General features: G+C 37.3%; 1 protein-coding gene across 2 annotated transcripts in view; it reads left to right on the forward strand.

Moving 5' to 3' along the window:
- The window catches only part of eif2b3 (eukaryotic translation initiation factor 2B, subunit 3 gamma), a 121,593-nt gene that overhangs the window by 90,808 nt on the left and 4,366 nt on the right, over positions 1 to 26,419 (forward strand). For both annotated transcript variants that reach the window (XM_072274640.1, XM_072274641.1), the window contains exon 11: positions 15,801 to 15,904. In XM_072274640.1, the coding sequence (XP_072130741.1) occupies positions 15,801 to 15,904 (104 nt within the window). The remainder of the gene's footprint in view (positions 1 to 15,800; positions 15,905 to 26,419) is intronic.

Below are 26,419 nucleotides of genomic sequence, written 5' to 3' on the forward strand. Positions count from 1 at the left end.
TCGCGCAGCCATCCTCTCCTCATTTACCACACATATTTAGAACATGACTAGATAAAGCAGGACAAATCAAGGCATGAGGAGTACCCATTCAACTCCTCTCAATTATCATTAAATTAAATTAGAGTGATGGAAAGTGCTGTTAACAATTCTATGTAGTGACACTTATTCACCAATAAACTGCTCACTGATGTCCAGTTTGAATTTTGCCAGACTACATGGCTCAAGACCTCACCACAGACTTTGTTCAAATGTGAGCCAAAATAATTGTTTCCATAGGAGGGTTTAGAATAACTTTTGCTGACTTTAAGCAGATTTTGACTGATTATGGTAACAAAGAACCATATGAACATCTAAGGAAAAACACTCCGCTAGTTGGAATCATGGCTCACAAAAGTAAGGTGTTTGTGATTTTCAGAAGTCAATGATCCCAGGATATGATTGGGAGAATTCCTCACCATCTTCACTTGCTTCAATAATGACCTTCAAGAGTTCAACCTTGTATTCCATTTGCAGCTCATCAGTGAATTATGTAGCCTGTGCTTGTATACAACAAGATCTAGATGACATTCTAGCTGATAAGTGGTAAGTACATTACAATGCAAAAATCCAGATCTTAACCATGTCCAACAAAAGAGAGTCTGACTTTTTACCCTGACCATTTAAGGGCATTTTCATCACTGATTCTCTCAGCATCCTGGGGATCAACATTAACCTGCAATTAAATGTTGTGGTTACAAATACAGGTCATTCTTTCTAGCATGCTCTCCCTTTTGTAAACTATCACTTTTCAGAAAATGTCCTTATCATAAATTGGATATTTCTTCTACTGGTAAGCTGAGTTGATCAACTGTGCCATTTTACTAATATGCTAGAATAGTTCAAGTGCTTATATTGGAAGCAAAAATATCTAGTCCTTACATTGAAATGCTAATATAAAATTAGCAAAGTAAACTGAATTAGCCAAACTTAAACACCTCTTCATCTCACTTTATTTTTGTCTCCTTCCTTCTATCATTCTCTGTCTGTTTCTTTCTCACCATCACTGTTTACCATCTCTTAATCGTTATCATTTGTTATTCTCTCATTCTCAGAAAAGTTCTACTTCTGATTCCGTTTTCCCTTTTTCCTATTGATTATCAGAGATCTACACAACAAACTCTAATTCTTTAAAACTTAACAAATGCTGTTATATTAAATTCAGAACTCATTTTTATTTATAAATATTGCACAGTATTGAAATTGGCAACATTGCAAAAGGAAGCAGAATTACTATCATTCAAAATCACTAAGGAATTTCATCATGGAAGTTCTGAAGTTATTAACACAGTAAAGTTAGCAAATACCGCTTTAGACATTGTTACCACTGCAAACTTTGGGCCTTGCATTTCTTAATATTGTGATGTTTTCTGCCACTGAGGGTCTCATCAGAAATTTCACACTGGAATAAAAGACTCAAAGACAAATCCTAAACAGAATTATATCAAAGAGTTCCAACTGCACAGTTCCCAGTGCTTTTAGATATAATTGAGCTGTTGAGATTTGAGTGACATTACGTGAAATAATTTAGATTTGTTATTTTGAATACAGTTAATTTTCTTGAGGAAAGAGAAAACCTTTACATGAAACAATCTTGGTTTTATTTTCATTTGCTATAAAATTGAAAAGGTCAGTCTTGGAGAAACCACAGTTATAGGAAATAAAAGTATTATTAGTATAACTTGAATATGCTTTGAGATTTTCCAACACTTTAGAGAGAGGAACAAGTTAAGATTATACATTATAATGTAACCAGTAACTCTGATGTATTGAATAACAATGTTTCAGAAGTACCTGTATTCTTACTCTTGTAAGAATATCAAGGCTGATAAAACCAAGGTATCAAAAATAGCATTCCTGCATGCAGCCTTTCTAGGGTGTATATTATAGTTTTCAAAATTGACTCCACTTTTTGTTCTTAGCACTTCAAAATCTTTGTACTAATAGGCTGCGGCTATTAAAACTTTTTATTTTGTCCTCTGCTATAGTGAACCACTGACCCTTACTGGCATAAGGTTCCTTGGGTTTGCATTCTCCAAAAACTTATTCAAATAGTTCGTAATATGAGGGAAAGTATTGAATGTTGAATTGATAATTAATTCACAAAGCTACTTCATCATGAACTAATATCATTCTTGGTTAATGACTCACACAAAACTGTAGCGATTATTGAACACTTAGGAATCACAAATAAGAATCATGTTGCATTTTTCATTCTAGCTCAGGAGCATTGAATACAGCTGCAATTGACGAAGCTGCCGTTGTCCTGGAAGTGTCCTTTCATCTTCATAACTTAGTTACCTAATTGGTTCTTGGGGAAACAATATTTTAAAATTTACTTTTAAGTCCCTTTTAGAAATGGTCCAACATTATAGAAATTAATCAGATTCAAATTACTTGACTTGACCTGAATCACCTGTTTTCAAACTGTGCAGTCAGTAGGTCTTTCAAAAAATCAGATTAAGGAAGTCAAAAGAAAAATCTTAAAAGATGTTTTTTTCTTAAAAACTTCAAAAACTGATATTTCTGTTTTCTTTATTTTTCTGTAAGAACCTAAAAATAAATGATGAGTAGATAATAAAACTTCACAGTGTGAAGGAATAGGGTATGTGCAATGTGTTGGTCCTGTGTTCTGCTGGAACTGTTTGTTTACATGGATGGCAAAGGAGCATATACTACTAGTAATTAGAGTTCTTTAGCCTATTTAACTTCCTTGGTGGTCCACTGCTCAGAGGTCAGTCACTGTGATCTCATATCAGAAACTGGCACCTAAATGGCTGAGTCTTCCAATAAGCAATACTGCCAAAATAAACTCTTAAGCTATTGCTAGTATGGTAAGGAACTGATCAGTCTGCCTGTGACTGAGATAGGATAAATAATGACTGCATCTGTATACACAGATATTCTTACTCATCACTTTATGACTGAGTTGTTTACAGGAAGCTAGCAGGAAGTTTAATGCCATTTTAAAACAAAGCAAACCAAGGTTTACAGTTTATTTCTTGAAACTTGGAATTGATTAATAGAGAGTTCTTTATGATAAAATTGTGTTAATTTTCCAATCTGATGGAAAAAAAACAGGTTTAGGTCATTAATCTTACCTGTTTTGAAATTTTGGTAAGAAACCCTCTGGACCTAGGGATTTATCACTCATTGCTGCCATTAATTTTTCATAATTTTTGTTTCTTAATGCTCATTTCAATGATTTTCTTGTATGACTTAATTTTCCTGAGTTGTTTCACTTTATCCATTTCCAGTACTGATAGAAACTAATCAGTTGATTTATTCTCAGTTGCCTTATTTCCTGTTACGCTATCTATAGTATGAACTTTTAACGCACGCAGCTGATTGTTAGCAGCCCTGTTTTCATGAACACTACCTCACTACTTTTTTATTTTTAGTTTTGAACTTATTTAATTTACTGATATTGTTATAAACACACACATTGATATATACATATTGTAATTCAGTTTTTTAACCCTCCATTATTATGTACTGCCTTGTACTGCTGCTGCAAAGAAATCAAATTTCATGGCATTTGCTGGTGATGTTAAACCTGATTCAGATTCCCTAATGTAAATTTATTGATATTTTTGGCGAGCTTCCTTTCTTAGTCCTTTTCATTTTGATTTCTTACTGTGCTTTTTTTTTAATCTCGTCCTTTATGGATCTTCCCTGTTCACTTGGACATTTGCTACTTGTATATTCTTTTTTCTTTTGATCTTATTTGTTATTTGTTTCTTGTTTCTCTGGATATGCACTAAAGCTCTAAATGGGGGGTTTCCAATCATTTTTATGCCATAGAGCCTTACCATTAACCGAAGGATCCCTGAACCCTGGGTTGGGAACACCTATTCCAGATCATTTTTTCAAGTCGAGCTACAATCTAGTCACTGTTCCTTCTTTAAACCTCTCCTATTCAGATTAAACACTTACCAGTGTTCAGAATGTTCTAGATTTGACAAGAATAAGTTCACTGTTAAAGGGAGAAACTACAACACATGCAGTTTCTCCCTTTAACAGTGAACTTGTTCTTGTCAAATCTAGAACATTCAATGTTTTTTTCATAAACACTTTCAATCACAATATTCAACTCAAATCATTATTGACTAAGTATTCAAGCAACATTAAGTAGTTAACTAACATTGATCCATATAAAAGATGAACGTAATCTGACAAATTGGTCTTATCCCAATCAGTTTTGAAGTTGAAATTCACCCCATCCAAAAAAATTCAGCCCATTCTATTCACATCAGCTTCATATAGCATAGCCACATTAGTCTATTTCCTCTTTGTCCTATTGTTGTTGTTGTTCATCTCTGCAACCTCAGTTGCCTATTTCTGTCACATATCCATCAGCTTTAGCTTTTAATCCTTTTGCCAATGAGGAGTGATTTACAACTACCAATTAACCTTCCAGCTGTTCTTTGGGATGTGTGGAGAAACCAGAGCAGCTGGAGGAAACCCCTGCAGTGACAGGACAGGAAGTACATGCACACTCTACAGAGTGAGCATGTGTGCTCAGAATTGAACACAAATCTCTGGAGCCGTGCCATCATAACACCCACCAGAACCAGAACCAAAACTAGATCCATCCCAAAACCTTTCTTCTACAATATCTATTAAAGTCAGTTAAGCAACATACTGGGTGGGATTTTCAATTTTACTTGAAAAGTATGTCTTCTGTCTCCCTATTTTTTGTTCCTTCCATCTAGTCAATTAAGCTTCCCCTTCTCTCCTTGGATGTGCTTCTGCCTTCAAATACCACATTAAGCATTCTGGCTGTCCTTAAAAAGTCATAGAATAATAGAATACTACAAGACAGAAACAGGCCCTTCAGCCCATCGCGTTCATGCTGAACTATTAATGTGCATTGTCCCATCGACCTGCAGCCATCCTGTAGCCCTGTATACCCTCCCATCCATGTGCCTATCCAAATTTCTCATAAATGTTGAAATTGAACCTGTATCTATCACTTCCACTGAAAGCTTGTTCCACACTCACCACTCTCTGAGTGAAGAAGTTTCCCCTCATGTTTCTCTTAAACATTTCACCTTTCACCCTCAATCCATAACCTCTTGTTCCGGTCTCACCCAACTTCAGTGGAAAAAGCCTGCTTGCATTTACCCTATCTATGGCCCATATTTTTGTGTACTTCTATCAAATCTCCCCTCATTCTCTTATGTTCTAGAAAATAAAGCCCTAACCTATTTAACCTTTCCCTATAACTCAGGTCCTTAAGTCCTAGTAATTTTCTTGTAAATTTTCTCTGCACGTTTTCAACCTTACTTGCATCTTTTTTATAGGTGACCAAAACTGGACAAAAATAATCCAAATTAGGCCTCTGCATTGTCTTATACAATTTTAACATCACATCCCAACTCCTGTACTCAGTACATTGTTTTATGAAGGCCAATGTGCCAAAAGCTTTCTTTACAATCCTATCAACCTGTGATACCACTTTTCAAGGAATTATGGATCTGTATTCCCAGATTCCTCTGTCCTAATGCACTCCTCAGTGCCTTACCACTCACCATGTAAGACCTACACTGGTTGGCCTTCCCAGAGTGCAGAACCTCACGCATGCCTGTATTAAATTCCATCTGCTATTTTTCAGCCCATTTTTCCAGCTGCTCCAGATGCTGCTATAAGCTTTGATAGTCTTCCTCACTGTCCATTACATCCCTAGTCTTGGTGTCATCTGCAAATTTGCTGATCCAGTTTTACCACTTTATTATTCATATTATTGATATAAATGAAAAACAGCAATAGACCCAACACTGATCCCTGCGGCACACCACTAGTCACGGATCTCCAGTCAGAGAGACAAACATGTACAACCACTCTCTGGCTTCTTCCATGAGCCAATGTTTATTCTAATTTACTACCTCATCTTGAATGCCAAGCGACTGAAACTTCTTCCCCAAACCTCCCATGTAGAACCTTGTCGAATGCCTTGCTGAAGTGCATATAGACAAACATCCATTGCCTTTCCTTCATCAACTTTTCTGGCAACTTCTTCGAAAAACTCTATAAGGTTGGTTGGCTGCCGGTGACTAGTGGTGTTCCTTAGGGTGTCAGTATTAGAACCGCTACTTTTCACATTGTTTGTCAGTGATTTGGAGAATGGAATTGATGGCTTTGTGGCAAAGTTTGCAGATGACACGAATACCGTACAGGTGGAGGGGTAGGTAGTGCTGTAGAAGCTATGCAATTGCAGCAGGACTTAGACAGATTGGAAGAATGAGCAAATAAGTGGCAGATAGAATACCGTGTTGGGAAATGAATGATAATGTATTTTGGTAAAAGGGGCAATAATGTGGACTATTATCTAAATGGGGAGAAGGCTCAAACATTAGAGATGCAGAGGGACTTAGGGGTCCTCGTGCAAAACTCCTGGTAGGTTAATTTACAGGTTACGTCTATGTTAAAGAAGGCAAATGCAATGTTAGGATTTATTTCAAGGAGAATAGAATATAAATGCAAGGAGATAATGTTGAGCCTTTATAAGACACTAGGCAGGCCGCACTTGGAATATTGTGAACAGTTTTGGGCCCCATATCTCATAAAGGATGTGTTGTCATTGGAAGGAGTCCAGAGGAAGTTCACGAGGATGATTTCAGGAATGAAGGGGTTAACATATGAGGAGCGTTTGGCAGCCTTTGAGCCTGTACTCACAGAATTTAGAAGAATAAGGGGATGGGGGGAGGATCTCATTGAAACCTACTGATGTTGAAAGGACCAGATAGGGTGGATGCGGAGAGGATGTTTCCTATGGTGGGGGTATTCAGAACTAGAAGGCACAGCCTCAAAATTGGGGGGGGGGGGGGTGACCTTTTAGAACAGAGGTAAGGAGGAATTCTTTTAGCTGGAGAGTAGTGAATCTGTGGAATGCTCTGCCACAGACTGCGGTAGAAACCAAGTCCGTGGGTATATTTAAAGCAGAAGTTGATAGTTTCCAAGAAGTTGATGTGTTAGCGTGTGGCCAAGTGGTTAAGGCGTTCATCTAGTGATTTGAAAGTCACCAGTTTGAGCCTTGGCTGAGACAACGTGTGTGTCCTTGGACAAGGCACTTAACCACACATTGCTCTGCGACGACACCGGTGCCGAGCTGTATGGGTCCTAATGCCCTTCCCTTGGACAACATCGGTGGCGTGGAGAGGGGAGACTTGCAGCTTGGGCAACTGCTGGTCTACCATACAACCTTGCCCAGGCCTGCGCCCTGGAAACCATCCCTAATCAGTCTGTGTCTATTCAAATACTTATATATCTCGTCTCTTAGAGCACCTTCCAATTACTTTCCCACTACTGATGTCAGCCAGTAATTTCCTGGCTTATTCTTAGAACCTTTCATAGTCATACTTTATTGATCCTGGGGGAAATTGGTTTTCGTTACAGTTGCACCATAAATAATTAAGTAGTAATAAAACCATAAATAATTAAATAGTAATATGTAAATTATGCCAGGAAATAAGTCCAGCACCAGCCTATTGGCTCAGGGTGTCTGACCATGGCTCAGGAACAAACTCATGCCTTATTTTAGCCCTCCTGATTTCCTTCTTAAGTGTTCTCTTGCATTTCTTGTACTCCTCAAGTACCTAATTTGTTCCTACCCTCTTATGCTCTTCCTCCTTTTTCTTAACCAGGGCCTTAATATCTCTCGAAAACCAAGGTTCCCTAAACCTGTTACCCTTGCCTTTTATTCTGACAGGAACATACAAATTCTGTACTCAAAATTTTACTTTTGAAAGCCTCCCACTAAAAAGTACACTTTTGTCAGAAGACAACCAGACCCAGTCCACACTTTCTGATACCATCAATACTGGTCTTTCGCCAATTTAGAATCTCAACCTGAGGACCAGACCTATCCTTTTCCGTAATTACCTTGAAATTATTATGATAACTAGATGCAGTGTGGTCCCCAACACAAACATCTGTCACCTGCCCTCTCTCATTCCCTAATAGAAAAGCTAGTATCATACTCTCTCTGGTTGGGACTTCTATGTACTGATTAAGCAATTTTTTCTCAACACATTTGACAAGATCTGTCCCATTCAACCCTTTTACAGTATGGGATTTGCAGTTAATATGTGGAAAGTTTAAAATCGCCTACTATCCCGAACTTAATGTTTCTTGCAACAGTCTGCGCTGCCTCTACAAATTTGATCTTCTAAATCCTGCATAGTGCTGGATAGTCTAGAATATAATCCCATTAATGTGGTCATATGTTTCTTATTCCCCAATTCTACCTTTAAAGCCTCACTAATCGAGTTGTCCACTCTGTCCTGACTGAGCACTGCTGTGACATTTTCCTTGACTAGTAATGCCACCCCTCTTCTTTTAATCCCCCCCAACACTATCATATCTAAAATAATGGAATCTTGGAACATCAGGTTGCCAGTCTTGCCCCTTCTGCAACCAAGCGTAATTAATGACTACAATGCCATACTTCCCCATTCTGATCCATGACCAAAACTCATCCGACTTTCCTACGGTACTTTTAGCATTGAAATATATGCAGCTCAAAACATTAGTCCCATCATGCTTGACCTTTTGATTCCTGACTTTGGATGTAGGTTTAACAACATCTTTCTCCAAACCAGTCCACTATCTTCTGGAGTTGTGGTTCCCATCCCCTTGCAACTTTAGTTTAATTCCACCCCCCCCCCCACACACACACACACACACACACATACAGTACTAGCAAACCTTCTCACTAGGATGGTCATCCCCCTCCAGTTCATTGTTCGCTATCTTATGTGTACACAATTGACAAAGTGATAAAGGCAAGAAGAGGTGTCTTGTTCACTGACCAGTGAATGGTAGATGAAATTTATTGCTAACTGTGAAACGATCCTTTGGGGAAATGGATAGGGGCAAAGCAAGCTAAGCAGCACTGGAAATTACACCATCATTATGACTAATGGGAAGCTAAAGAAATTTTACAGCACAGGACAAGGCCGAAAAAAATTTCTAAGTCAACCGATTCATTCCCTTTCATTCCCCCATTTTTACCCAAAAACCCACAAGAATCATTTTCCTTCAAGAGCCTATCCAATTTATATCTTAAAAGTCTTGATTGTAAAGGTGATGGAAATAGAATGAGCCATTGGGGTCCAGATCTAATAAGCTTCTGCTTAAAAACATTTTTTTCCTTATTTGCCTTTAATTTTTTGTCCAAATTTTAAAATATTTGCCTTTTGCCTCAAGCCATTTGTAACTGGGAAGAGCTTTGCTCTGTCTTATCTTATTAAAACCAGTCACTCTCTTGTGTGCCTCTATTAAGACCATAAGACATAGGAGCAGAATTGGGCCATTTGGCCCATCGAGTGTGCTTCACTATTCAGTCATGGCTGATCCTTTTTTCCACTCCTCAACCCCATACCTCAGCCTTCTCCCTGTAATCTTTGATGCCTTGTCCAATCAAGAAACTATCAAGCTCTACCTAAAATACACCCAACAACCTGGCCTCCACAGGTACCTGTGGTAACAAATTCCACAAATTCACTACCCTCTGGCTAAAAAAATTTCTCTGCATCTCTGTTTTAAATGGACACCCCTCTATCCTGAGGCTGTGCCCTCTTGTCCTAGACTCTCCCACCATGGGAAACATCCTTTCCACATCTAATCTGTCTAGGGCTTTCAACATTCGAAAAGTTTCAATGAGGTTCCCCCACCCTCATCCCTCTGAATTCCAGCGAATACAAGCCAGAAGCATCAAATGTTCCGTGTATGATAACCCTTTCATTCCCAGAATCATCCTTGTGAACTGCCTCTGGACCCTCTCCAATGTCAGCACATCTGTTTTTAGATGTGGAGCCCACAACTGTTCACAATAGTCAAGGTGAGGCCTCACCAGTGCCTTATAAAACCTCAGCATTACATCCCTGCTTTTGTATTCAAGACTTCTCGAAATGAATGCTAACGTTGCATTTACCTTCCTCGCTACTGACTCAACCTGCAAGTTAACTTTGAGTGTTCTGCACAAGGACTCCCAAGTACATTTGCATCTCAGACTTTTGGATTTTCTCCCTGTTTAGAAAATAGTCTGTACATTTATTTCTACTACCACATTGCATGACCATGCATTTTCCAATGTTGTATTTCATTTGCCACTTTCTTGCCCATTCTCCTAATGTCTAAGTCCTTCTGCAGCCTACCTGTTTCCTCAACACTACCTGCCCCTCCACCAATCTTCGTATCATCTGCAGATTTGGCAACAAAGCCATCTATTCCATCATCTAAACCATTGATATACAACATAAAAAGAAGTGGTCCCAACACCGACCCCTGCGGAACACCACTAGTCACTGGCAGCCAACCAGACAAGAATCCTTTTATTCCCACTCACTGCCTCATATCAATCAGCCAATGCACTAGCCATGCTAGCAACATTCCTGTTATACCATGGGCTCTCAACTTGATAAGCAGCCTCATGTGTGGCACCTTGTCCAAGGCCTTCTGAAAATCCAAATATATAACATCCACTGCATCCTCTTTATCTATCCTACTTGTAATCTCCTCAAAGAATTTCAACAGGTTCTTCAGGCAAGATTTTTCCTTAAGGAAATATGCTGACTTTGTCCCATCTTGTCCTGTGTCACCAAGTACTCCATAACCTCATCCTTAACAATTGACTGCAACATCTTCCCAACTACTGAGGTCAGTCTAACTGGTCTATAATTTCCTTTCTGCTGCCTTCCTCCTTTCTTAAAGAGTGGATGTACATTTGCAATTTTCCAGTCCTCTGACATCATGCCAGAGTCCAATGATTTTTGAAAGATCATTGCTAATGCATCCACAATCTCTAATGCTACCTGTCACATAACCTTAGGGTGCAGTTCATCTGGTCAGGGTGACTTATGTACCCTTAGGTCTTTCAGCTTTTTGAGTACCTTCTCCCTTGTAATAGTAACTGCATTCATTTCTGTTCCTTCACAGGCTTGGACATCTGGCACATTGCTAGTGTCTACCACAGTAAAGACTGATGAAAAATACTCATTTAGTTAATCTGTTATCTCCTTCCACCCTGTTATTTCGCCGACCTCATTTTCTACCGGTCCTATATTCACTCTCATCTCTGTTTTATTTTTCACATACTTGAAAAAGCTTTTACAATCCACTTTGATATTGTTTGCTAGCTTGCTTTCATATTTACAAGTATGTGAAGAGCAAGAGGATGAGACGTGGGGGAATAGGACCAATCAAATGTGACAGTGGGAAAGTGTGTATGGAACCGGAGGAAATAGCAGAGATACTTAATGAATACTTCGCTTCAGTATTTACAAATGTTTGGAGACTATTTAATATTATATATTCGTCCTCTTAAAACTCCACAATGTGTTGTATCTTTGGATGCTGAAAAAGTGTTCGATCGAGTCGAATGGAAATATTTGTTCAGTGTTTTAGAGAAATTTGGCTTTGGTGCTAATTTTAATAATTGGATTAAAATGATATATAAAGTCCCTATTGCTACTGTTGTCACTTAACAATTGTAGGTCTCCTTTTTTTCAGCTTTCACAGGGGACAAGGCAAGGCTGTCCATTAAGTCCTTGGTTGTTTAATTTAATATTAGAACCCCTTGCTATTGCTCTTCGTGAGGCTTAAAATATCCATGGGATTTTTGTGAATGAGACCATGCATAAGATCTCTCTTTACGCTGATGATTTATTGGTTTATATATCTAACCCTGACGAATCCATTCCTGCCTTGCTAAAATTATTTAATAAATTTGGAGGTTTTTCAGGATATAAAATAAATTTTCGTAAAAGTGAATTGTTTCCTTTAAATGATTCTGTTTCTATATATGATAATACTCCTTTTAAAGTTACAGACTCTTTTAGATATCTAGGTATTATAATTACTAAAAAATATAAGGATCTTTATAAAGCCAATTTTGTTCCCTTAGTAGACTGTATGAAGTATTTATTTAGTAGATGGAGTCCACTTACATTTTCACTTGTTGGTGGTATTCATATAGTTAAAATGATGATTTTACCGAAATTTTTATATTTATTTCAGAATAATCTTGTTTTTTTGACTAGGAAGTTTTTTGATCGGATTGATTCTATTATTTTATCTTTTATTTGGAATAATAAAAGACCAAGAATTAGTAAATGTCACTTACAAAAATTGAAAAAAGATGGAGGTCTTGCTTTGCCTAACCTAAGAATGTATTATTGGGCTGTTAATGTGCGATATATGTCTTTTTGGTTATACTGGGTTGATAAGAGTGATCGGAAAATTTGGGTAGACCTGGAACTGAAAGTTGTAAAACAGTTGTATTTAATCTTGTTATTGGGAGCTCCTTTACCTATGCAATTAGCTAAAGTTGTTAATTTAAACCTATATCCTGTGATTAAGTATCCTTTACAAATTTGGCTCCAGTTCTGCAGTTTTTTTAATCTTAAAAAAATTAAACTTTGTAGTTTAATTTACCGAAATTACTTTTTTAAGCCTTTTTTGAGTGATCCAATTTTTTTACTTTGGAAAAATAAAGGTATTAATTCTTTTTTGGATTTATTTAAAGAAGATAGATTGATGTCTTCTGAATAATTAATTGATAAATATTCTCTTTCATACTCTCACTTTCCGCAGTACCTTCAAGTTAGACATTTTTTACAAAAATATTTAAGTAATTTTCCTTACATATTGGAGGCTGACCTGTTAGATACTATTATGAGTATGAATCCTTTGAATAAGGGTTATATTGGAAGAATTTATAATTTATTAATACAATGGGATAAGCGTCCTTTATCTAAGATTAAACAGGATTGGGAAAAGGAACTTAATTTGACTTTTATGACGGAGGATTGGATGCGGATTTTGAAGTTGGTTAACTCTTCTTCAATTTGTGCTAGCCATTCATTGATTCAATTTAAAATTGTACATCATTATCATTTGACAAAGGAGAGACTTTCTAAAATCTTTTCTAATGTTGATAGTCAATGTGATAGATGTAAAACTGAGATAGCTACACTGACACATATGTTTTGGTCGTTCTATATTGAAACAGTTCTGGAAGTCGGTTTTTTCAACAATTTCTAAAGCACTTAAAATTAATTTACATCCTACTAAATTAACTGTGCATTTTTGGAATAATTCCTCAAAATATTCATGGTATTTCTGTGTCTGACCAACATGTTATTGCATTTGTTACATTGATAGCTAGGAGGGCCATTTTGTTGAAGTGGAAGGATACATCAGCTCCCACTTTGTCACAATTGTTCTCTCATGTGATGCTATGTCTTAGTTTGGAGAAAATTAGCAGTCAAACCTTTGAACCTTTACTTGATTTTGAGAAAAGATGGGGCTGATTTGCTCATTATTATCATTTGAGTTAATTGATGTAATTTTTCCACGATCTAATTGTAAATTTTTTAGTATGTTTTCTTTTTTTGCTGGCGGTTTGATGTTTATTTTTAGAAGCTTTTTGTATGACGCATGACTCCGTGGTTGTATACCTAACAGGTTCTTTTTTTTTCTCATTTTTCTGCTTAGTAGGTTTTTTTTGTTATCACAAAATTTTTTTCCAATCTTTAAGATAATGTCTTTTTTGAGACATTGTAGGTGTTGTTACTTTAATGTACTCAAGTTATTTTTCCTGTATAATGTAACAATAAAAAGATTTGAAAAGAAAGAAAGGATGTTTAGAGTGATCCAGTATTATCTTAGTAGTTTAAAATGCAAGGAACTATGCTTTGCAATTTAGTATCTCATCTTCATGTAGGCCTGATGCTACTTCTACACTTCTCAGGTTTGCTTCTGTCTCCCTTATCTCAACAATCTGCTGGCGGAGTTCATTGGGTCAAGTAGCATCTGTGGAGGAGAGGAATTGTCAGTGTTTCATGGCAAAACCAAGTTCCCCCAAGATCAAACCAATTTCCCCCGGGATCAATAAAGTATGACTATCAGGACTGTTGCATCAGTTCCTCCAGCAGATTCCAGCAACTGAAGTCTCTCAAATCCCTATTTCTTCAACTCTGACTTCCAGTGCACCTCCAAATCATTTTGCCTCATCACCGACTAGATCCTGGCCCTGGAATTCTGTCTATAAACCTCCCAGCCTTTCCTCTGCAATTTTTTTCTTCATGATTCTCTTTGACCAAACATTTCAGCACTTCCCTTAATACCTGGTGTGAAATTTTGTCTGTTTGCTTTCCTCACTTTAACTCATGCCTAATTTTACAAAGACAACCATAATTCCATCAGCAGAGCCCCACTCCCTTTGGATTCATAAAGGAGCATAATTTTTTTTATTAAGGATTAGAGGGTTGATGGTGGCACTCCCTTCTCTAAATGGGTTAAAGATGTACCCAGCTGTATATTATATATGTAAACATGGTGAAGGCTCAGGATGGAAGTAATTACTTTGAAATTAAAGTTTGTTAAGGACTTTATTAAACTCAACCAATACCATATGTGCATTTTGTTCATGGATGATGACACATATATGTATGAAAGTTTATGGATTATTCAATGGAAGGAAATTAGTTGAAAATAATAATAAATGGCAATGTTTTATGACAATTTTTTAAAGCTGAGTAATTCGGTATAGACAAACTTAGAAGATGCACTGGTACTCAACATGTTAGGCAGAGACTGTAATGAAATAAAATCACTTGCATTTCCGGCTTGATTCTTGAATCCTAACAAAATGAAATTCTAACAAGCTGAAATGAACTTTTTTTTCATTTTAAAATCTTTTTTATTAATTATTATTAAAGATCAACAAAAAAAAATACATTAAGGTAATCAAGTCAACATGTCAATATGTACAATGAAGAATTAGATTACCAAATAACTGATTAACAAAGCTAAACAATATATCAATAATAATAAGAAAAAATAAAGTGTTAAGAATTTTTTTTTTGAAAGAAAAGAAGGGGAAAAAAAGAACCCCTACTAACAAAAAAACCTGGGGGAAAAAACCCATTGGGAGCACAACCCTGGAGCTATACGCCATACAAGCTTCCATAAAAGAAAAACATCATTCCACCAACTCAAATCCTTTTAAACAAAATCAGAAGGAAACCATCTTAATTAACTCAAATCAGATGATAGTAGCAGGCAAATGAACTTCACCTTTTCTCAAAGTCAAATCGAGGATCAAAAGTTCGACTTCTGATTTTCTCCAAACTAAGACTTAGAGAAACTTTAAGATAGTGTACATATGTATGCAACAAACTAACATTGTATGAGAGAGAAGCATATCTTTATTTGCATGGAATGTCACATGGGGACTGTTGTGATCATGACCTGAGCTGTAATTGTTAAAACTTTTATTTAGCGCAACAAATAAACACTCTGGAGAATCTTTAACTTTAAGGAAAACTGCCTAAACTCAAAACTACACTGAGGACTTATGTCTTTAAGATAGCGAGCAAGTGATTAAATACAGTTTTAATAGTTACAGTACAATTTACTTCAATGTTCTGGGCATAGATATCATGCTCTGTAAAACTGTAACACACAGTAACTTCCCTTTACCGCTGCACTGAGAGATTGCTGTCTGTAGACAATGATGTATATTCATTCAGCTATCCTTGTCGTAGATTGAAGAGTATTTCTCATTTATATTAACAGAGTGCATGAAACCAGTCAGGATGATTTATGTTAATTCAAATCATCTGTATTTTTTATTATGCTTTGTGATGAAGGACTTTTCCAAATGGTTTAATATGTAAAATGCACTATATTTGATTGTAATTATGTGCAAACCTGCACACTAATGAAAATTGATAGTATTCTGTTTTATTTTTCAGGTGCTGCATACAGGGCAGTGTTATTTGCAGTAGAGCAGTCATTAAAAAAGGAGCTGATCTCAAGGATTGTCTGTTGGGAACTGGACAGTGTGTTGATGCTAAGTGTAAGAAATCTTTATTAATATGCACTATTTACTCATGAGCAGAAAATGTGGAGAATTAGAATGACAAAGATCAGTTGAAAAGCTATTGTTGGTGTGTTTTACGTATTTTTTCTCATCTATGCACTTCCCATGAACAAAGTTACAACTCAGTGATGTATATCTAAGCTCCTGCAATTCCTTAGTAACCCAGCGACAAGGATGTCAAGTTTCTGTTTCACTTAGAGTTATTAATAAAGTAATACAACACAAAAACAGGCCCCTCAACTGGTTCACGACAACCAAGACACCAATCTACATTTGTCCCATTTGCCCATGTGTTCCATAACCCATATTCTTTTCCATGCACCCATCCAAATGCTTTTTAAATGTTGTCAATGTACCTGTATCGAGCACTTCCTCTGGTAGCTGATTCCATATAAAGACTACCCCCTGGATCAAAAGATTGCCCCTCAGTTCCTGTTAAACCTCTCCCTTCTCATCTATGTCATTCAGTTCTCAATTCCCATCCTCGTAAAGAGACTGTCTGCATTCACCGTCTCTATGCTCCTACTGATTTTATTTAGATTGCATCACAGTAGTAGGCTCCTCTGAGCCAAAAAGCCTATGCCACCCAATTACACCCATGTGACCAATTGACCTACTCATCTGTATGTCTTTGGAATGTGGTAGGAAACCAGAGGAAACACATGCGGCCACGGGGAGGTTGCACAAACTCCTTAAAGACAGCAGCAGGATTGAACCCAGTTTGCAGGCACTGTGATAATGTTATGCAAACTATTATACTACTGACTGCCCGATATCTCTATAATATCATCCCTCATTCTCCTATGCTCCAATGAATAAAGTCACAGCCTGCTCAACCTCTCCTTCTAAAGGTCAATCCCTTGAGTCTTGGCAGCATCCTTACAAATCTTCTCTACACTCTTTCCAGTTTAATGGCAGCTTTCCTATAACAAGGTGACCTAAACTGAACACAATACTCCAAATGTAGTCTCACCACTTTCAAGTAGCACTGCAGGTAGTGACGTATTGCAGGGGTTGGCATTGGACCCTTGTTACTGATATTAATGATTTGAACATGAATGAACAAGGCTTGATCAGTATTTTCGTGCATGGCACAAAATGAAGAGGAGTTGATGGTGAAGAAAGTTATCATATACTAGAAAGAGATCTTGATCAGTTTAAGAAGTGGGCCAAGGAGTGAGGAGTGGATTTCAATAGATGTAGTGTAATATAATGCATTTTGGAAAGTTAAAGGAGTGTTACATATTCTGTGAATAATAGGAAGTGTACTGGTACGGAGGCACTTAGGAGTACAAGTTCAAAGGAAAGGTACTTAGAGGAAAGATGTTGTCAAGCTGAAGAGGGTGAAGAAGATATTTTCAAGGATGTTGCTAGAGGGCCTGAGACAGAGGAAAAGATGGGCCAGACTGGATCTTTATTGCCTGGAGCACAGGAGGATGAGGGGCGAAGTCATAGCAGTTTATAAAGTCATGAAGGGTATGGATAATGTGGACAGTCATGGTCTTTTCCCAAAAAAATTAGAGCGCACAGATAAAAGGGGAAAGATTTAAGAGAGAGCTGGGGGGGTAACCTCTTTACACAGATGGTAGTGAGTAACAGGTAAAAAGCTATCATGGGAAGTGACAAGACAATTGCAGGTTGGATAGGTATGTGGAGGAGACAGGCTGGAGGGTTATGGGCCAAACCTGGAGTGGGACTAGCAGAGAGGGTGCTGTGGTTGGTGTGCACTATTGGGCCAAAGAGCCTTTTTCAGTGCTGTACTACTCCATATACAGTAAATCTATCTTTAGTTAATGCATGGGGCACGCTTTAGAGCTCTTTTCAAACAGATAAATATATATGCATATTTTATAATGTAAATTTGACAGATGATATTCAACATATAGGAAAACTTGTTAACTTGCCAGTACTAACTTTTAATCTGGTTTTTAACTAATATTAAACTCTTGAGCCTTGCTCACTCTTCTTGTTTGCAAAGTTTTCTTCTATGGCAAAGTTCTGCACCTCACTCTGTCGTGTCTATGCACTATCTTTATTGAAATCAGGCACTTAGCAATATGTTTCTTTCATTTAAATTAAATACTAAAATGCCTGTTTTAATGATGTTTTCTTTCCGAGATTTTGCTGCCAGAAAATGAATTTGACATTCTGCCAGTGGTTGAAAATATATCCACTTCACTCAGTGTTTGTAGTGCAATGAAAATGTTGACTCTTTTACTACATATTTATATAAAATCTATTATTGATGCAAATTGCAAAAACACTGTTTAGGTTAATGGAAAAGTGTTGAAATTATTATACAAATAATTACAATTCAAGAACAATATTCAGGGCTTTATTGTTTCAAACATAATTTATTAGTTAAACATTGCAGTATATATAAAAAATTCCAGGAAATTTAACTTTATATGAAACAATTAAATATTTGTTTTATAATAAATATATTTAACAGCCGGCAGAATTAACACAACTACATTCTTCAAAAGCACTAAAACTTTTCTCGTACGCTTCTTGCTCTCAGTAATTCTGCATAGTACCTATAGTTTTATTATATTTAAAGAAAAGCAATGTGCCTACTCTGGTTATTTTCAGCAGGTGAAAGTTCTTGATAATCATGTTGAGCATTCAAAGGATTATTTATCAAAAGTTTATTAAAATGTTAAACAGAACCATTTGAGGCTGATCCAAAAAGCTTACCAAATATTGCATATGCTGGCTAAGATGCCTCAAGGGAAAAAATTGTTAAACAGTGATCTTCATTCCACAGATTAATTTGGCTGATCATTTTGAGAAAGATGAGTATTCTGAGTTAAGTTTGTTGAAACGTAGAAGTGCTGTGGTATTTCCACTAGCCCCTCCACCCCCAAAGCCAATCTAACCAACAACTGAGACAAACCCTAGCAGTACAACATGGATACTATGTCAATTTCATATCCCCGGATAAGAAATTTCCAGCAAAACCACAGAATATTTTAGTACTGTGGTATATTCTGTTTTTTGAGGAAGGGGTGAAGGAGAAAAGAATCATTGTAGCCTGTAGGAAAATAAACACCTGTCATGACAAGAACAGGAAATATGGCAGTGACTGAGAGTGGCATACATCATTCAAAAGCTTAAATGTTAATTTATTAGTCCCTACACTGGACTGCAAATGTACTTTTAAAATATGTGCATAATAGTCATCCTGGTTTTAGTCCAGTCCAGTAATGATACACAATATTTTCATGTATCCTGCACATTAATACCCAAAGCCCTAATGACATTCAAGGGGTTGGAGCAACTGCAAGATGAAACACAGTTGGTGTTTATCAAAAACTAGTGCGCACCAGTGGAGCAGCCAAATCTGATCTACCTGAGCATGAATTTAGTTCAACTTTTACATTCTCATTTGCCGAGATTGCCAGTAAAACTACTTTTTGAATACAGAATGGTGGCTACAGGAAGATTTAATTAAGTAGAAGATTAGTCCCTATTTTCAGAATAAAGTGATTAATCATAAGTCTAAGCAAATCCAGTTTTCTATTACAACAATAGTTGTGCTCTATAACACTAGTAGTGAAGTTCCAGAAACCTGGTTGCATACCTGTGGAAAGAGAAACAGATTATTTGACTAGATACCTTGTTTACTGCTTATCCCAACAGTCATCCTGGTTTTACCCTATCAGGAGCATTCTCCCCCCCCCCACCCCCAACCTTCCTCCATTGCCTGCAGCTCAGTGAACTTCTTTTATCTCCTTCCCAGTTCTGAGAAATGGTCCTCGACCTGAAACTAACTCGGATCTCTCTTGGAGCACATTACTTGGCTTTGAGAACCTATGGAGCTGATGTATGAATAGGGTAGGGGATGGTTACAATTGTGTTTCAAAAGCCTCTGCATCCTTGTAACGTTCTGCATGTGTCACCACAAAGAAACATAAACTGATAGAAAGATACAGCATGAAAACAGGCCTTTCGATTCAGCAAGATCGTGCCAGCTATCAGCCACCAATTTATATAATCCTACCTTAATCCAGACCTTTAGTCAATTTAAATTCTCATCAAATCTCTCCCTCACTCCACCCCCGAATTAAGAAGGGTTGCAGTTGGAGGAGACTGACGATTGGGAAGTAGCAAAAGAAGCATCAGTATTCCTTAGAGGCAGAAATACAATGTACCAGTTGATAGTTGATGACCTCTGCTGACCTGATCATTCCATATCCTGTTGACTCTTCTCTTGTGTTACCCTATTTGCTTATGGCAGAGAAGGGCTATTTCACCCCATTAAGTCTTTGGCAGCTCACAGAGGAAACTAATCACTGCAAATGTTTTTCCTGTAACATCCCTACGTTCCTATTAGACAATCCACACTCTGCCCACCCCTTAAACATAATTTGCTTCTCATCAATACGCTAGAGGAAATGCATTGTGTTCAGTAAACCTTCTTTGACATGTGGGATGAAACTGGGGCACTCAGAATTAATTTCTTGAACAGCATTTGTTAAATGCTACTATTGTTCCCATTAAGTTTGTTGGAGTTCGAGACTAAAGCAGCCTATCTTACTTTTCAGTACCACAGTGTTTGGAAAAAAATGACAAACGAGTCAGCAGGTTCACTTTGTGAAAGAGAACAGCGTTTGTTGTTCCCATTGATGTGGATCTAGGGCTCATTACTTGCTCTAATCTAGGAGAAAGGAGACTGTAAAAGATAGCTTCCATGTTGAATTGAATTCATTGGCTGACCAGTATTCTTGTGAATCAGAGACTGTTGGTTCAAGAACTTAACCCTAGATATGAAGTTGAAATTTCAAGCTGATGTCTCAGCACAATATTGAGTGAGATCCGTATTGGTAGAAATATCTTTCTGAGTTATTTCCTACTATCTGAACAATATCTGTCCAAAAAGTAGCATCACAGAAACTAATTCCTTCATGATTTTGAAAAGTAGCAACTTACTAGAGTGATCTAAGTTTGTATATTTTTAAATACCTACATTCAAACAACAAATTTAGTGGATTTGGTAATGGGCTGCCGTCTCACATTGATCTGTAGGAGGTGTAAAAGTGCTGCTATAAAAAAGCAGCATCCATCATCAAAGAACCCAATCCAGGCCCTACTACCATCAGGCAAGAAGTACAGCAGCCTTAGGTCCCTCCCGCACCTCCAGGTTCAGGAACAATATTTCCCTGCAACCATCAGGCTCTGGAACTGGTACGGATAACTTCACTCACTTCACTACAACTCTGAACTGACTCCAGAACCTACAGACTCACTTCCTAGGACTTTTTAAAACTCGTTCTCAGTATTATTTTTTAATTTCACAATTTGGCTTCTTTTGCAGGTTGGCTGTTTGTCAATCAATGTTTATAGTGGATTTAGCTAGTGTAAACTGGGAACAGACTAAATGGTGGGACAGTTGAGGAGCAGTGGAAGTCTTTCAAAGGGATTTTTCTAGGTGCTCAGCAAAAGTATTTTCCTAGTTAAAAGCAAGGACAGTGAGGGTGGGGAGAGCCAGCCTTGGATAACTAAAGAAATAAAGAAAGGCATCAACTAAAAGCTCATGCATAGGAAGTCGCCAAGAGTAGTGGGAAACTGGAAGATTGGGAAAACTTTAAAAAGCAACGAAGTACCACTAAGCGAATAATAAAGAAAGAGAAGCTAGATTGTGAAAATAAACTAGCACAAAATATGAAAATGGATAGTAAAGGTTTTAATAATTATATAAAGCGGAACAGGGTGGCTAAAGTGAATGTAGGTCCCTTAGAGGACGAGGAGAGGAAATTGATATTGAGTAATGAGGAAATAGCCAAGGCTTTGAATGACTATTTTGTGTTGGTCCACAGTGGAGCTGCCAAAGATGCGATGGGAGGTGAAGACCTCAATATGACAGCTATCACTAAAGAGGTAGTGCTGAGCAAACTTGTGGGCCTGAAGATAGACAAATCCCCTGGTCCTGATGGAATGCATCCCAGGGCACTGAAAGAAATGGCTGCAGTTATAGTAGAGGCTTTGGTGATGATTTACCAAAATTCTCTGGACTCTGGGCAGGTCCAGGCGGATTGGAAGATGGCAAATGTCGCACACTTTTCAAAAAAGTATGCAGGCAAAAGGCAGGTAACCATAGGCCAGTTAGTTTAACATCTGTAGTTGGGAAAATGCTTGAAGATATCATTAAAGAAGAAATAGCTAGGCATCTGGAAAGAAATAGATCCATCAGGCAGACACAGCATAGATTCAACAAAGGCCAGTCCTGTTTGACAAACTTACTGGAGGTCTTTGAGGACATAATGAGTGCAGTGGATAAAGGGGAACAGATGGACGTTATTTACTTGGATTTCCAGAAGGCGTTCGATAAGGTGCCGCATAAAAGTCTTATCCATAAGATAAGGATGCATAGAGTTGGGGGTGATTTATTAGCATGGATAGAGGATTGGTTAACTAATAGAAAGCAGAGAGTTGGGATACATGGGTATTACTCTGGTTGGCAATCAGTGGTGGGCGGTGTGCTGCAGGGGTCGGTGCTGGGCCCAGAACTGTTCATGATACACATTAACGATCTGGAAGAGGGGAACGAGTATAGTGTATTTAAGTTTGCTGATGATAGTAAATTGAGTGGAAAAGCAAATTGTGCAGAAGATACAGAGGGTCTGTAGAGGAATATAGATGGGTTAAGTGAGTGGGCAAGGGTCTGGCAGGTGGATACAATGTTGGTAAATGTGAGGTCATCCACTTTGGAAGGAAAAATAAAAGCAGATTATTATTTAAATGGTAAAAATTTGGAGTATGTTGCTGTGCAGAAGGACTTGGGAGTGTGTGTGCATGAATCACAAAACGTTGGTTTGCAGGTGCAGCAGGCTATCAAGAAAGCAAATGGAATGTTGGCCTTCATTGCTAGAGGGATGAAATTTAAGAGAAGGGAGGTTATGCTGCAACTGTACAGGGTACTGGTGAGGCAGCATCTGAAGTACTGTGTGCAGTTTCGGTCTCCTTACTTGAAGAAAGATATTGGCTTTGGAGGCAGTGCAGAGGAGGTTCATGAGGTTTATTCTGGACATGAGAGGGTTAGACTATGAGGAGAGATTGAATCGCCTGGGATTATACTCGCTGGAATTTGGAAGAATGAGAGGAGATCTTACAGAAGCATATAAAATTTTGCAAGGGATAGATAAGATAGAGGCAGGAAAGTTGTTTCCACTGGTGGGTGAGACTAGAACTAGGGGACATAGCCTCAAGATTCGAAGGAGTAGAGTTAGGATGGAGATGAGGAGGAACTGCTTTTCCCAGAAAGTGGTGAATCTGTGGAATTCTCTGCAATGAAGCGGTGGAGGCTACCTCAGTAAATATATTTAAGACGAGGTTGGATAGATTTTTGCATAGTTGGGGAATTAAGAGCTATGGGGAAAGGGCAGGTAGGTGGAGTGAAGTCCATGGTCAGATCTTACTGAATGGTAGAGCAGGCTCAACGGGCTGGATTGCCTACTCCTGCTCCTATTTCTTATGTTCTTATGTTCTATTTTTTTATTTTCCAATAAATACCTGCAAGAAAATAAATCTGTAGGTAGTATATGGTAATATATACATGCTTTGATAATACATTTTACTTTGAACTTAGAAAATAAGAAAGAGATTCAAAGTTGTACTTGGATGTAAAGTAAACGTGAATCAGTTTCTCTCTCTAGCTCAGTCAATTTTGAAGATTATAAAATCATCACATTTTCAGACCCGATGAGAGAGTTATACCATTTTTAAAATGCTGCAAAATCTGATATTCTTTGAAGAGCGGATGTGATTTTGAAATGTGACTCTACCTATGATACTAAAATGATCTGAAGGTTACACAGTAACAGTAGATGAAGAACCAGGAATGAGATATTTTCTACCTTTGAACAAAGCAAACACTGAACATGGATAAGGTTTTTCTTTTCAAAACTTGAAGAATATAACAACATTTCTGTATGACATTATTTTAAAATCTGTCTGAAGCATGTTTCAATGGCATCATCAATTCTACAGTTCCACCTGAAAATTTTGCATGGATAAATTGCACTTTTATTTTCATTCTATTCATAAAAATCAATGTGCTTGATCTTATAAGCTAACCTGTAGCCCTTAGTCCCCAAGGGGATGAGTTTCTTGGTGGTCCTGGCCTTGAAACTAACCTTTTACACTAAAAGTTATCACAGTCAGCAGCAATCTATCCTTAAGCTAACAAGCAGATTTCACTTCCTCCCCACCCCAAATAAAGGGAAGTTGGCTTTACAGTAAGCTCTCTGTTGCCCTGACATTTGAATCTCATACAAAAGGGTCGTTGTCCTAAGCCAGTGTGATCCATCATGAGAAGAGCTTAACATCTGTCAGGAGCAGTGTCCTCTCTGGCAAAAGCTCCAAGGCCTTTATCCTCTATGGATTCAAACAACAGGATTTCAGGCTGACTTAGTGACTTTACATGGGGGATTTTTTTTTGGTTCAGCGATGTATTCTTTTTTTATTAATGATTTACAATGCATTGGGTAATGGAGAAGTAAGTCTACATAAAGAGCTTTTCTGAAAGGAAGCAATTTTAGTGGATTTTTTAAAATATATATACATGTGCTGTTTTTCTTCCTCTTGCAAAAACCAAGTTTATTGTTCAAATGCCTGTACATTCAGGAAGTACCAATCTCTGCAGGCCAACAAAAATATTCAGTCCTATGGGCTGAATTCTATAAAATATCTCAATGCTGAAGGTGTCAATATGTGCCTGAAATTTTAAGTTCCTACAATGGTTAGACCACTGCATGCTTTAAACAATTAGAACATTAACGTTTTCTCCTTCATTTAACCTGTAACTATTCTTAACTAATGTTATTCAACTGGTTTTGAGTTATTTGTGGATTTCTTCTGTAGTTCCCCAATAATTAATGACTAATTTGCACTTTAAAACATAATTTATAATCGTTTTTCTTCACTCATGATCAATCAAGAAACATCTACATTTATGAGATGTTGATGGAGGTTGACAGATTACCATGAGAGGAAGAGTGTTTATTTTTTAAGTTTGAAAGACTGATTACTAGTAAGCCCCAATCTTTTACCAGTTAATTTAAGTTCCGCAGATTTTTAAACAATTCCCTGTTGATGTTTGGGTTCTTTTGAAGGACAAATAGGACAAATAACAAAAGAAGTATTTCTGTTATATATCATAATAGCTTATGATTTATAGTGAAATCCCCTTAAGCAGAGATCAGTTTTAGGACTGTGGCATCTTGTGGCTGGACTCAAGCCTTTTAATTGTTTTGTGCAGACATTTCATTTTCCAGTTACAATTTTTGTAAAATCACAAATCAACTAAAATGTTGTAATCAATATAATTACTAATTTGGATATTAAATTGTATTAGTGCCTTGGGTCTGCAGAACTAAGTTTGAAAATTTGGAGATAAGACAAACATTGGGGCTATGCTAGAGAGTGAGGATAGGAATAATGCTGGATGATATAGGCAGACAAACAGCAATTGGAATTTAATATAGAGAATTTTACCATTTTGTAAAAATTGTGTAGGTTAAATGGTACTGTTTTAAATGGTGTGCTGGGATAGAGTCACACATCATTCAATAAACTAATAAGGCTTTGAATATGGCAGAATGCACTGAGAGAGCAGTTTACCAATTGTAAAGCTTACATGATTCTAGGTTCCTTAGATAAAGACAGTGATGGAAAAAAAAGCAGGCTAGTTAGGATGAGTCTTGATAAAGTATCAGTTAGCCCACAGCTGAAATAGTGCATCCAGCTTGAGTCACTGCTCTGAAAGTGAAGATACTAGAGAGTGAACAAAATAGCTTTGCTAGGTTTTTGCCACTACTTGTAGATGTCCACTACAAGGTTGGCTGAAGATTGTTCTTGAAGTATTTTAGTGTAGGTGTGGGTTTATGCAGAAAGGGCAATTGAATATCAAAATGATGTTTTTTTATGTTTTATTGATTTCACTAAAGCATTCGACAAAGTGCAACATGAAAAATTATTTCAAATTCTTGCTAAACTAAACATTGACGGAAGGGACCAACAACTGCTTCTAAATTTATATTGGAACCAAATGATGGTGGTAAAAATTGATGATAATATAAGCAGTTGGACTAAAATTCAAAGAGGAGTTAGACAAGGATGCGTTGCCTCACCAGAATTGTTTAATATCTATAGTGAAATGATCCTCAGAGAAATAGAAGACCTAGATGGGATAAAAATTGGAGATGTTAACGTCAACAATATAAGATATGCAGATGATACCACCCTAATAGCAAGTGCTGCAGAAGACCTACAAATCCTCCTGGACAAAGTAGTACGAACAAGTGCAGATTTTAGTGTAACCGTCAACTGTAAAAAAAAAAAACAAATATATGGTAATATCAAAACAGCAGGATACTCCCAACTGCCAATTGTACATCGGTAACCAAGAGATTGAACAAATAACCAGCTTTAATTATCTTGGTAGCTTTATATCACAAGATGCTAGAAGTAAAGTAGAAATAAAAAGAAGAA

The sequence above is a fragment of the Mobula birostris genome, chromosome 12 (genome assembly GCF_030028105.1).
Source record: "Mobula birostris isolate sMobBir1 chromosome 12, sMobBir1.hap1, whole genome shotgun sequence".
NCBI lineage: Eukaryota > Metazoa > Chordata > Chondrichthyes > Myliobatiformes > Myliobatidae > Mobula > Mobula birostris.